Source organism: Euleptes europaea, chromosome 2 (genome assembly GCF_029931775.1).
Source record: "Euleptes europaea isolate rEulEur1 chromosome 2, rEulEur1.hap1, whole genome shotgun sequence".
Taxonomy (NCBI): Eukaryota; Metazoa; Chordata; class Lepidosauria; order Squamata; family Sphaerodactylidae; genus Euleptes; species Euleptes europaea.
In genome coordinates, this window is record NC_079313.1 from 15193863 (window position 1) to 15207780 (window position 13918).

Genomic DNA, 13918 nt, shown 5'->3' on the forward strand with positions numbered 1-13918 from the left:
CTGTGTCTGTTTTGATTTTTGCACTCTTGTAATATAGCACTCATAGTTTACAATTTTTGGGGTACTGTTTTCCTTCTTTATAGTTGTTACCTGGAGGTTGGCAACCCTAACTACTGGTGAAAGTTAAAATCAGAAAGTGCCAAAGCAGAACTACAGCTCAACATCAAGAAAGACAAAAGTAATGGCCATTGGGAATATTCCCTGGTTATTATATCATCACACGGTGTCAAAACTGAGAGATTGTAACTCGAAAAGAAATTTAAATAGTAAGTTCCATACAAATTGTATGAATGTTTCTGTTTTATGCTTGTGTTTGTTTGTTTTGTGTATTGAAATAAAACTCTTTTTAAAAAAAATAAAATAAACCACACGCAGACCATCCAAGGCCTGGATGGATCCCGCACCATAATTGCAGCTCTCTAACTTTATGGCTTTGCAGGTTAAGTATGAATTTGGAAAACAACGAGATGACGAACGCTGCTCATATCAAGGTTTGTCTAACCTTTCAGAGTCTTCAAGGTGGAGGATGCCAGAGCAGATGACGCATCCTCGTTCAGCAAAATAGCTTACCCTTGAGCTGCGGTTTGACTTTCCAATAAAGTAAAGCATTGTGCCGGCCGAGGCTCTTTGCTGACGCCGGGAGACCCCGCCCCCAAAAGCATTTAGCTTGGAAACCAAGCAGTGTCTGGATGAAACCATTGTTGACAGTCCATCCAGGCAATGACCAGGAAGTTCTGGATGGAATCTTGCCCCAGGCTTGGTGGCTGTGGAAATTGACGTCAAGTTGCTGCTGACTTATGGTGACCCCCTTATGGAGTTTTCAAGGTAAGAGATGTTCATACGTGGCTGGGTATTGCCTGCCTCTGTGTAGCAACCCGGCCTGGACTTCCTTGACGGTCTCCCATCCAAGTACTAACCAGGGGTGACCCTGCTTAGTTTCCAAGATCTGACGAGATCGGGCTAGCCTGGGCCATCCAACTCTGGTCTGCCTTGCGGCATGCTTAAAATACCCCCCACCAAAGTCACCTGTTTCAAGCTGGGCGGGGGTTGCCAACTCCCCTCTAGGGTTGCCAACCTCCAGGAACTAGCTGGAGATCTGCTGTTTCAACTGATCTCCAGCCAATAGAGATCAGTTCACCTGGAGAAAATGGCTGATTTGGCAATGGGACTCTATGGCATTGAAGTCTCTCCCCTCCCCAAACCCCGCCCTCCTCAGGCTCCGTCCCAAAAACCTCCCGCCGGTGGCAAAGAGGGACCGGGTAACCCTATCTGAAACAATCAAATCTCTCTTGTGTACATATATTTAGCGTGAAGTGCCTACTATTTGTTTATGGCCAACCGACGGAAGTTGGTTTCAGGTAGCCGGCTCAAGGTCGACTCAGCCTTCCAAGGTCGGGAAAATGAGTACCCAGCTTGTTGGGGGTAAAGGGAAGGTGACTGGGGAAGGCACTGGCAAACCACCCCATAAACAAAGTCTGCCTAGTAAACGTCGGGATGTGATGTCACCCCATGAGTCCGGAATAACCCGGTGCTTGCACAAGGGACCTGAATTTGCTCGCTCTCTCATGCAAGATTAGAACCCGAGGGCCGCTACTGAAATTGATGAGCAGAAGAGTCGCGTTAGACCAAAAGGCAGTCCCTGTACGCAATGCCTAACTAACTTGCGGAACTCCCTACCACTGGCTGTAGTGGGATTTGAAAGGAATCAGGCAGATTCACGGAGGAGGAGGAAAGCAGTCAGGAGCTATTAGCTCTCATGGATAAATGGAACATATGCCACATTGGTTTGCCGCAATAGAAAACAGTCTTTGCAACTATGCGGAAAGCCATCTTTGGTGGCTGAGATTGGGAATTAACATTCAGAACCGCCTGGAGTTATTCCCAGGTATTTCCCTGCCTGGTCAATGTCACAGATGCCGAAGAGACGGTTCACCAGCTTCAACAGTCCTACCTTTTGAACAAGTTTAATGACAGTTCAATCCTTTGCTTTTCTGCTTCTTTGCTTTTCATGACGACATTTTGGGGGGAGGGCTGAACAATACTGCTGTACTCTTGACAGTTTTTGTGGGTGCTTAGTATCATGTTTTACAAAGATTGTGGGTTTTAGTTAAGTTAAAAAATGCTAAAATTACAAATATATAAATTTTAATAAGGTGCACATATAGATTAAAAGCATAAAACTCCTAATAAAGACAAAAACTAACACATTCAATATATACAAACATGAACAACTGTGATGTACAATCTTTCATTGACCAATATGAGATCCAAAAAGGACCAGATGCGTTTCGGCCTGGAAAGGCCTTCCTCAGTGGACAGTATAAAATTATAACTTATCACACATCCTAATAATAAAATATCATAATGGGCAGTAAGAAATAGCTAAAAGCCCTTCTAGTACAGTGAAGCTCCCTGTAAATTTCTTAACTTCCTATATGTCAAAACCTGGCTTCACTGTCTCCTTCTATTGTATGCTGGGCTCTTAAGGATGTGGATACATCAAGCAGTATATAAGGTCAAATCCTTAAGTGGCTCTCCCCTCTAAACAAACTGTCCCTCCTAGGGTTGCCAGGTGCCTCCTTTCCTCCGGTGAAAGGCTTTTCTTTGTAATTGTGTGCGCGTGCGCCGACGCATGCGCGGCACTTCCAGTTTAGAACCGGAAGTGCTGCCTCGCGAGGGGCCTTTACCTCTTAGTTTGAGTGGTAAAGGAAGTGCCGCATGCCTTATGCACGTGCATGTTTGCCCGCCGACCCTCAGGTGGTCAGAGGGCAGAGGGGTAAATGGGCAGGGAATTGCCCGCCACCAGCAGGCACCTGGCAACCCTAGTCCCTCCCCATGACAAGAGGCTCTTGGACATCAAAGCAATTGTGCATTTTAAAAAACCAATTGAAAAATTATTTGTTTGACAGGGAAAACTAAAACTGTCGATCAATTACAGTCTCTCTGGGGTATGATTGCATTTCTGGGTTGTTTCCTTCTGCTTACGTATGAAGAAGGAGAAGAGTTGGTTTTTATATGCTGACTTTCTCTACCACTTAAGGCAGAATCAAACTGGTTTACAATCTCCTTCCCCACAACAGAAACCCTGTGAGGTAGGTGGGGCTGAGAGAGCTGTAAGACAGTGGTGACTAACCCAAGGTCACCCAGCTGGCTTCATGTGGAGAACTGGGGGAATCAAACTCGGTTCTCCAGATCAGAGTCCGCCGATCCAAACCACCGCTCTTAACCACTACACCATGTGGCAGCTATCCAGAGTGTGGTGACACCAGAAAGTAAACGGATTTTACTTTCACGGTGTTGGTTGCACAATGCCATACCCTCTGCCACTTAGATGATAATGATTTCATTAGGGGTGTGATCTGGCCTGGTTTTGCCCAGATTCTGGGGCATGGCGCTGGTTGCTATTAATGGGCCTTTCCTAGCTTTCATTCAACAAGGAAAAGCGTCTAGCCTATTACGACTTCAGATATACAAAATAAAACACACTGGTCATGTTCAGTCAAAATGTTACATGAGAAGCAAGCCTGCTCTTCTATCGTTCTAGCCAAAAAAGGGACGTTATCGCGCCGACCAAAACACTCGCTACAAGTTTTGCATGAGTAAATCCACTTCTTCACATCCTCCCCCAACTTTGTGTGATTGTTGGCAGGAGCTGGGCAATGCAATAATAAATAAGAACAAACACCCCACTATTTGCATTGTTTGCAAATGAAGCCATCTGGGTTTGGGGAACTAGAAAATAGTAAGCTCGGACTTCCTGCATCTGATGATGGTTCCCCGGCCACTTCCGCCAAAATAAAATGGTTAATCTTCAGGGCAGCATGATGTAGAAGAAGAATTGTTGTTTATATGCTGACTTTCTCTACTTTTTTTTTTTAAGGAGAATCAAACCGGCTTACGATCTTCTTCCCTTCCTCTCCCCACAACAGGCACCTTGTGAGGCAGGTGGGGCTGAGAGAGTTGGGATAGAACTGTGACTGGCCCAAGGTCACCCAGCTGGCTTCATGCGGAGGAGTGGGGAAACCAACCCGGTTCTCTAGATTAGTGTCCACCACTCTTAACCACTACACCACACTGTCTCACAGTGTAGTGGTTAAGAGCGGCAGGCTCTACTCTGGAGAAGCAGGCTTGATTCCCCACTCCTCCGCATGAAGCCTGCTGGATGACCTTGGGCTAGTCACAGCTCTCTCTGCACTCTCTACCTCACAAAGTGTCTCTTGTGGGGAGGGGAAGGGAAAGCGATTGTGAGCCTCTTGGAGACTCCTTAAAGGTAGAGAAAATCAGGTTATAAAGACCAACTCTTCTTCTTCCTCCTCTTCCTCTTTTTTATAACATTTTATTATATTTTAACATAACACAACATACACTACATGTATTCCCATTCATATACAGCTTAGGCTTCTTTCAGGGTTAATATTTAACATTTCTTAAGGTCACAGTCATCTCAATAATTATATTCTGGTTAAACTGTATTGTTGTTTAATATTTCTACTATCCACTATGATTTCTTCAGTACTATTTAATTTCTTAACAAAGTTTCAGCTTTCCAGGATGACTGCGTCTACTCTCTATTCTCTATTCTAATACATACTAATATCTTATTTTATTTTATATCTTCAACTTTGCATATTCAAAATAACACATCCAGTTCTCTTGAAATTATTCATCGTTCTTCCTCTCAGCATGCTGGTTAGTTTGGCCATCACCGCATATTCTGACATTTTTTGTTGCCTCCTCTTCCTCTTCTTGAAGATGCCACAGGCTTTCTTCTCTGCTTTCACCTAACAGAAGAGATATTAATACTCGACCAAGTTGGGTACTTATGGATAGGGCTGGTGTTAAGAGCCGCAATCTTTTGCACACTTAACTGGGAGGAAGGTTTCTGGGGTACATCCAACCCGCTGCAGACTTTCCAGAGTGGGACTTTCCTGCTTTCTCCTCCACTGAGCCCAGTTTTGTTTGTGGGGGCCAGCGGGCCTTCATCGTCAGGGACAAATTGGGGAGCGCAGCGAGGAGGAGGAATCTGCGGGAAATCATCCAGCCTTCTTATGAAGTCTTAGGTGCCATTAAGTCTTTGGGACCATACGTTTGGATACATGGTGCTACCCTGTCCCAATGTTTACCACAGCCCTGTAATGTAGGACAGTATTGGTGGCGGAAAGTGCCGTCAAGTCGCAGCCGACTTATGCGACTGTGCTGGCTAGCTGCCACTGCTCAGGTCCCCACTTGCAGTGTCTCTGAGATACTGCTCCAGGTGGTTGGCAACACCAGGGAAAGGGTAAAGCAGAGTCCAAAGAACCAGTCCGTTTGTCAAAGCCAGAAATCAGAGTCCAGTACTTGCCAAATCAGAGTTACAGTTCGTAGTCCAGGTAGCCGGTTCAAGGTCGAGGGTCCCAGAGAGTCAAAGGTCCAAATAGCCAGTCCAAGGTCTAAAGGCACAGAGTTGTTCAGGCGTAGAAGGCAGCAGGTTACTCGGCCCTGGGATGTTCAGCTGCGACTTTTCTGGCATCTGGTTCCTCTGTCAGTCCTCCTGCTGCGAGGACTCACTGTTCTGCTGCTGTTCCAGCACACGCCGGTAGGCTTCCAGCCGGGCACTATGTCTTTTATCCATCAGTTCCTTTCTCTGCTGCTGCCTCCACCTGTCAGCCTTTGCTGCCTTAGTAGCTTGAGGGCTCACAGCTGGGCCATTGGGTTCAGGCTCTGAGCAGGATGGGGTTGGTTCTGCCATGACTTCTGACTGCAAGTCTTGTGCCTGTTCTGGAGAGTCACCAGCTTAAGGGCTGTCAGCCTCCTCGCCAGGCTGTACTGAACCAGGCCCCACTTCAGGCTGCAAGGTCAGAGGCAGCTCCATTGGGGCTGAATTCTCCTGGTAGAGTTCCTCCTCTGAGGAGGACCCATTCTCCAGGGACTGCCCCATGGCAACGATCCCCATAGGGTTTTCAAGATAAGATACAGACAGAGATGGCATGCCATGGCCTGCCTCTGTGTAGCGACCCTGGACTTCCTAGTTGGTCTCTCATCCAAGTGCTAACCAGGGCCGACCCTGCTTGGCTTCTGAGATCCGACAATGATCAGGCTAGCCTGAGCCCATCCAGGACAGTATTACATACCACTTTTGGCAGATGAGGCTGAGAGAAAACCACTGGCTTGAGGCCTCCTATTGGGGCAAGGTTTGTTTCAGGGATCTGCCTAAATAGGTGTGCTCCTCTGATCCTGGAGAGAACAGGCATGCATCATGACTAGTATTCATTTTGACTAGTAGCCATGGATAGCCCTCTCCTCCATGAATATATCCACTCCCCTCTTAAAGCCTTCCAAGTTGGCAGCTGTCACCACATCCTGGGGCAGAGAGTTCCACACTTTAACCCTTTAAGCACGTATCCGCACCACTAGCAAGTTAGTAGGAGAGCAGGATTCGCACTGTCTGCTTGGCTGTCTAATTTCCTAAGAAGAAAGTCATCGTTAGCTTTAAAGAAAACATGATGTCGAGAAGCCATCTGCATAAGCCGAGGCTGTTGCATGCTTTGCTATAGGCTTTTAAAAAATTTGGCACCCCCCACCACAATGGACAATGAAGAAAGCTGATAGGAAGAAAGTAGATTCCTTTGAAATGTGGTGTTGGAGGAGAGTGTTACGGATACCCCGGACTGCCAAAAAAAAAAAAAAATCAGTGGATTCTAGATCAAATCAGGCCTGAACTGACCCTAGGAGCTAAAATGACTAAACTGAGGCTGTTGTACTTTGGTCCCATTATGAGAAGACAAGAGTCATTGGAAAAAACAATAATGCTAAGAAAAATGGAAGGCAGCAGGAAAAGAGGAAGACCCAACAGGAGATGGATTGGCTCTAGAAAGGAAGCCACGGCCCTCAATTTGCAAGACCTGAGCAAGGTTGTTAAGAATCATAGAATCACAGAGTTGGAAGGGACCACCAGGGTCATCTAGTCCAACCCCTGCACAATGCAGGAAACTCACAACTACCTCCCCCCCCAACACCCCCAGTGACCAGAAGATGGCCAAGATGCCCTCCCTCTCATCATCTGCCAAAGATCACAGAATCAGCATTGCTGACAGATGGCCATGTAACCTTAAAAACCTCCATGGATAGGGCATTTTGGAGGACATGGATTCATAGGGTCCCCATGAGTCGGAAGCAACTTGACGGCACTCAACACACACACACACACACACCACAAAAGAAGAATACTCTGCGGAGTAACATTTTATTAGAAAACAAGTGTTTTTATTAAAAGAGCAATGGTCCCCCCCCCCTTGAGCACTTCAGCTAGCAGCTGGGGAAATGAGGCCGTCCCCTCTGTGGTTCTGGAAGGCAGCTCTGTGATGAGTTTGAGGGGGGGGGAAGGGGGGAGATGGAAACAAGCCATTTCGACAGGAGCATGGAAACAAAATGGGAGGAAGATTAAAAACCAGGGGACGTTCTCCCGAAGTGCGATTCAGAGCCTGCCCTCCCCTCCCTTTGCCTTGTGTGGGTTACCCAGCATTCAAAGTACCCGCCCCCCTCTTGTTTGGAGGGGGCGCGCCAGAGACTGCAGACGGCCACACTTGCTCTTGTTCCAGTGTTTAAAATCCAGGCAACATAATAATAATAATAATAATAATAATTTAAAACACAATATATTCTTTCTTCCCCGTCTTCCAGCATACATCTTTTAAAAGCGGCTACGGGCAGACAGGATGCTCAGGAGCCGGCGAGGTAAATTCCTGGAGAGAGAGGAAGGGAAAGGACAAAACAGAGAGACGGAATAACATCAGAGCGCTGACAGGATACTTGCTTTCGTTTTCTGCCTTCTGCGGCCATTGACGGTGTGGCTGGCAGGACAGAGGTATTTTAAATCAATAAAACAGAGATGGCCTTAGGGGACATGCAACTGTAGGCATTAAATGCTGATAAGCAAAAGAGAATAGATATATTGTAGTCTAGACAAGCATGCCAGTTATAAATGTCTAGAAGTCTGTATTTTGAGGCCGTCCAGACAAAAAGTTTATATTGCTAGTTTTAAAAATAATGTATATGCAGCATTACCTTTTAATTAATTATGCTAAGTGAGAGGATTAGTAGAAAGCACTAGTACTACGTAATAATAAACATTAAACGTAATTTAAATAGTGGGTGAAGGTGCCAGTATTGCTTCTGTATTGGACTTATTTTCTCTTAAAAGCTAAGGATGAGTTTCTAGAATGATGTAAGATGATATAAAATGATTACCCACTCTGATGGAGGAGGAGGAGGAGGAGAAGGAGAAGAAGAGTTGGTTTTTATATACTAACTTTCTCTACCACTTAAGGAAGAATCAAACCGGCTTACAATCACCTTCCCTTCCCTGCAACAGACACCCTGTGAGGTAGGACGGGTTGAGATAGCTCTAAAAGAGCTGTGACTAGCCCAAGATCCACCCAGCCGGCTTCATGTGTAGGAGTGAGGAAACCAACCCAGTTCACCAGATTAGCCTCCGCCGCTCATGTGGAGGAGTGGGGAATCAAAGCCAGTTCTCCAGATCAGAGTCCACCGCTCCAAACCACTGCTTTTAACCACGACACCTCACTGGCTCCCAAACTGTAACTGATGGAGATCTTGTTGAAAGTATTGTGTGTTGTATGTGTTGTTGTATGTTTTATAACGTTTTGGGGGGGATCTTTTTAATTAAAGGAATCTTAATATCATTTCTGTAAAACAAAACAAAACAAAACAAAACAGAGATGGGATTTTTGACTGCCTGGAATGAAAATTTGAGGCTGTGTGTGTCTGTTTAGAACAAAAGTGCTAAGTCCTGGAGAAGTCCTCAGAGCATGCAAGCCCTGTAAATTAAATTTAAAGTCAGCTCCGCCAGACCTCTCGGCACTGCAGACTCTACCCAGAGCCTCCAGCAGAATAAAAGGCCTCCCTCAATGCCTGCTTCCAGGAACCCCTCACCAGAGACTGAACCAGGGACTTTTTGCAAGCAAAGCAGGTGGTCGAACACAAAAAAGTTATTGTCTCTAATTCTGCTTCATACAGATCTTCCAGTCCCGGTTACTCAGCCTTAAAAGGCCTTCGACAGATCTTCCTTGGGCCTGATCCAACAATGCAATCTGAAAGCTTGTAAGAGGAGAGTGGCTGTTTTCATTTGGAGGGGGAGTAGATGGAGAATAAAAAACAGGCAGCTCCAGTTAAAGGATCTGGCAGAAGGTGAGGGGAAAGAACTCTACCTGAGACCCTGGAGAGCCACTGCCGGTCAGAGTAGACAAGACTGACCTAGATGGACTGATGGTCTGATTCAGCATAAGGCAGCTTCATGGGGAGGGGCTGTGGCTCAGTTTGTAGAGCATCTGCTTGGCATGCAGAAGGTCCCAGGTTCAATTGCTGGCATCTCCAATTAAAGGGACTAGGGAGGTAGGTGATGTGAAAGACCCCTGCCTGAGACTCTTGGAGAGCCACTGCCGGTCTGAGTAGACAATACTGACTTTGATGGACCAGGGGTCTGATTCAGTATAAGGCAGCTTCATGTGTTCATGTGGTTCTAAGAACATAAGAAAAACCATGCTGGATCAGACCAAGGCCCATCAAGTCCAGCAGTCTGTTCACACAGTGGCCAACCAGGTGCCTCTAGGAAGCCCACAAATAAGACGGCTGCAGCAGCACCATCCTGCCTGTGTTCCACTGCACCTAATTTAATAGGCATGCTATTGTGATCCTGGAGAGAACAGGTATGCATCGTGACTAGTATTCATTTTGACTAGTAGCCATGAATACCCCTCTCCTCCATGAATATGTCCACTCCCCTCTTAAAGCCTTCCAAGTTGGAAGCCATCACCACATCCTAGGGCAGGGAGTTCCACCATTTCACTATGCGTTGTGTGAAGAAATACTACTTCCTTTTATCTGTTTTGAATCTCTCACCCTCCAGCTTCAGCAGATGACCCCGCATTCTGGTATTATGAGAGAGGGAGAAAAGCTTCTCCCTGTCCACTGTCTCCATACCATGAATCATTTTATAGACCTCCATCACATCTCCCCTTAACCACCTTCTTTCTAAGCTAAACAGCCCTAAGCGTTTTAACCTCTCAGGGCAGTTGCTTCAGCCCACTGATCATTTTGGTTGCCCTTTTCTGCACCTTCTGTGCCGTGCCATGCTGGGTTTTGGAGGGCATGGCACAACGCCGCCTCGTCTGGTTGGAGAAGTAAGTTCGAATGCTGCAGGGCTGAACTGGGATGTCTGAGTTGGGATTCCTGAGATTTTTGCCCTTACCTGTGGCAAACCTCTTCTTGACGAGTGACATCCGGTAGCCGCTGCCGACCAGCTCCACGTCCGCGCCTGACACCGTGCTGCCCTCGCTGGTAAACTGAGCTGCCACCGGCCTCGGCTTGGTGGGGCCGTTCAAAGGCTCCCAGCTGGCTAAAAGGCGGCCGCAACCTGGATGGGACGTGGCAGCAAAACAGCATTTCACAAAGTGTCCAGATCAGGCCCAGGCCCCCGCCCAAACCAGCAAACAGGTACCTTCCCCCTCAACGCTCAGGAAGGGGAAGACAGAGAAGACCACCCAACCACACCGTCCTCCCCTCCCCCTGGAAGTGCAGCTAAAAAACACCGCACGGCTGGGATCTCACCTCCAAGGCCCTGGGCACGAGGAACATCCAGCAGCCGCCAAAGCAAGCGCTTCTCTTCCAGGTTCCTGCAGGGGGAGACAAAGTTCAGCTTGACAAACAAAAACACGGAGCCTGATCCTGTACCATAAAGAGGGGGCAGGAAATATAAAAGCGGCAGGTGCCTTAAGCCCATTAGAATTTTCCTGCTGTAGCAGACCAAGATGAGTCCATCTAGTCCTGTTTGCCACGATGGCTGGCCTAGCCCGTAATCTGGCATTCAGAGATAGGTTACTCCTGAACATGGCAGTTCCATTTAGCCATGATGGCTAATGGTTCTCAACAGACTGGTCTACAATTAATTTATATAACTCAGGAGGAAGAAGGAGGAGGAGGAGGAGGTTTTTTTTGCCAATTTTCTCTACCTTTTAAGAAGAATCATACCAGCTTACAATTACCTTTCCTTCCTCTCCCCTCAACAGACACCTTGTGAGTTAGGGGAGGCTGAGAGAGTCCAGAGAGAACAGTGACTGGCCCAAGGTCACCCAGCAGGCTTCCTGTGGAGGAGTGGGGAAACCAACCCGGTTCTCCAGATTAGAGTCCACTACCCTCAACCACTACACCATGCTGTTGGATCAGACCATCCTCATCTTGTTTTCCACAACGGTCAACAAACAGCTCGCCCAGGGGAAGAGGCATTCCCTCTTCTTTCCCACCTAGGAGAGAATGCCTCTTCCACGACTATCCATGACCAGAGACATGCATGAATCTTCTATTACATTTTTTATCCCATCCATCCTCCACGGAGCCCAAGGTGGCATACATTGTTCTCCTGACCCATTCTACCCTCACAACAACCCTACAAGGTAGGTTAGGCTGAGATAGCATGACTGGCCCATGGTTCCCCAAGTTAGCTTCATGGCAGGCTGGGGATCTGAATCTGGGCCTCCTAGATAGCCAGTCCCTCTAACCTCTTCACCACGCTGGCTGTAAACACAAGCCATTCTACTACAGGATTACCATTTAATTCACAATGTAAAGCCATGCCATGAACTAAGGCCTTTTATGCATGGCTGTTTCCCTCGCCATCACTCCTCCAATGACTTCAGGTCTCTGTGCCCATTATGCGTGCCGTTTCCGACTGTCACAGGTCGCCTCTCTCTCCCCCTGTGTCCCCTGCGTTTTGCCCGCGTTTTCAGAGACCTGTTTTATCTCAAATTTGAAAACGCGGGCAAAACGCAGGGGGAGAGCGAGGCAACCTCTGACTGTTAGAAATGGCATGCATAATCAACACAAAGACCTGAAGTTGTCAGAGGGGTGACGGTGAGGGAAACAGCCTAGGATAAAAGGCCTACGACTCGTACGATTAGTCATTCCCTGCCCCTGAGCTACAGCCCCTGAATTATGGCAAACATAATTTGGAGGATGGAGGGAGGAAGAAATCTACACAGGGGCAGGATAAACCTCTTTCTTCACCCACCCACCCCACCGCTGAAATCTTACCAACAGGCCATCGGCTGCAGCCGGACATTGGCGACCGGCTCTTCGATGGGCAGCAGGACTTGAACGTTGGTGAGCGCCACTGCCGAGGCGAGGGCGGAGGCGTTGTAGTTGTAGTCCACGCACACCCTGGTGGCATCCGAGGCACACTCCCAGTTCACGGTCAGCTGCAGGGGGGCCCACGCCAAGCCCTGCTTGGAATACTGAGGAGGGGGGCGGAGAACAGAAGGTGATGTTGCCAGCCAGAAAAGGTCACCTGTGCATGATTCCACGTTGCTTGCCCCTCAAAGAACTAGCATTCCCCAGGTAGACTTCCTCTGAACAAGGAGGTTTCATTTGGGCTATCCATGCTGACAGCTCTACCCTCCACTGGAAGCATGGAGGGATCTCGGCCCTCTCCCTTCCAGCTAGTTACTTAAATCTCGCACGCCTGGCCGTCGGTTTCTTTGCCTCTGGCCAGAAGCCTTCACCCTTTCTTTGCCTGATTCTCCACCCCCCCACCCTCCATTAGGTTTCCTACCTGGTATCTGAGCAGGGGCACGTTGAAGTAGGGGGCAGCTGCCCCTTGCTCCGCCTGCTTCTGGAGGTGGGCAGTGAGGGCCCCCATGTTGAGCCAGAAGTCCTTGCTGCTGGGGTCGCTTTGGGATGGGTCACTTAGGGGTCGGGGGGGGAGAAAGAGAGGCAGGAATGAGGTCAGTCAAGCAACGCCCACCATACAGGTGACTCGTTATGGTTTCCAAAAACTCCACTGCTGTGCCTCGTCCCCCCCGCCCAAGGTATTGTCAGTTTTACAGCCAAAAAGACGCAGAAGAGAAAAGGTATTTTAAAAACATCTGTCGTTGCATCCGCTGATCTCACTGAAAAGAAGAGCGATTGTGCTTCCTCCTTCAGTCCTGAGATTCTCCAGTTTCAGCATGCAGAGTACTAACCACTATACAATCATGGCCACGTTCTGAAGACGGTAGCACAATTTTTAAAGACTGCTATAGAACACCGCAAATCAGTTAAACAGATGGGTGTATTAACTCACAACACTATCTTATGCAAGTGTCTTTTCACCATTTTCATAGAATCATAGAATTGGAAGGGACCACCAGGGTCATCTAGTCCAACCCCCAGCACAATGCAGGACATTTCGAACTACCTCCCCTCCCACACACACCCAGTGACCCCCTACTCCATGCCCAGAAGATGGCCAAGGTGCCCTCCCTCTCATGATCTGCCTAAGGTCATAGAATCAGCATTGCTGACAGTTGTCCATCTAACTTCTTCTTAAAAACCTCCAGGGAAGGAGAGCTCACCGCCTCCCAAGGAAGCCTGTTCCACTGAGTAGCCGCTCTGTTAGAAAATTCTTCCTAATGTCTAGATGGAAACTCTTTTGATTTAATTTCAACCCACTGGTTCTGGTCCGACCTTCTGGGGCAACAGAAAACAACTCGGCACCATCCTCATGTATTTGAAGATGGTTATCATATCCCCTCTTTTGTAAGGTTGCATCTCAAATATTTATTTTTTACAGGCTACCGTATGTATAGTGGTTTTGTGCCAATAAAGGACGATGTTTCAGCAAACAACCCCTGCCCTAAACACTGGGCTGTGTCCTACCACTCCTTTCGGTGGTGCCACTTTGCAAAGCAAGAGCCAGACAGAGAGAAAGGGTAGTGCCATTATTTTCACCCACGAGAACAGATTAAGTTTTCTGGGCTGCAGTAAAGTCTGATGATTCATCCGTATGTTCGCTTATAAATCTGTCTCTCAGCACTTTCCGTCATGGGCAGTGGAGTATACCCATGCCTCGGCTCTCTTCTGTTGGCTCATAAATGTGTTCCTCCCATGG

The 13918-nt window shown here is 47.7% G+C and overlaps 1 protein-coding gene across 1 annotated transcript in view; it reads right to left on the reverse strand.

The window, feature by feature from the left end:
- Positions 1 to 7668: 7668 nt before the first annotated feature.
- FCHO1 (FCH and mu domain containing endocytic adaptor 1) overlaps positions 7669 to 13918 on the reverse strand; it is a 70475-nt gene continuing 64225 nt past the window's right edge. Inside the window, 5 exon segments of the mRNA XM_056844677.1 lie at positions 7669 to 7721; positions 10247 to 10411; positions 10606 to 10670; positions 12085 to 12284; positions 12602 to 12734. Coding sequence (XP_056700655.1) covers positions 7699 to 7721; positions 10247 to 10411; positions 10606 to 10670; positions 12085 to 12284; positions 12602 to 12734 — 586 coding nt within the window. The 3' untranslated portion in view covers positions 7669 to 7698.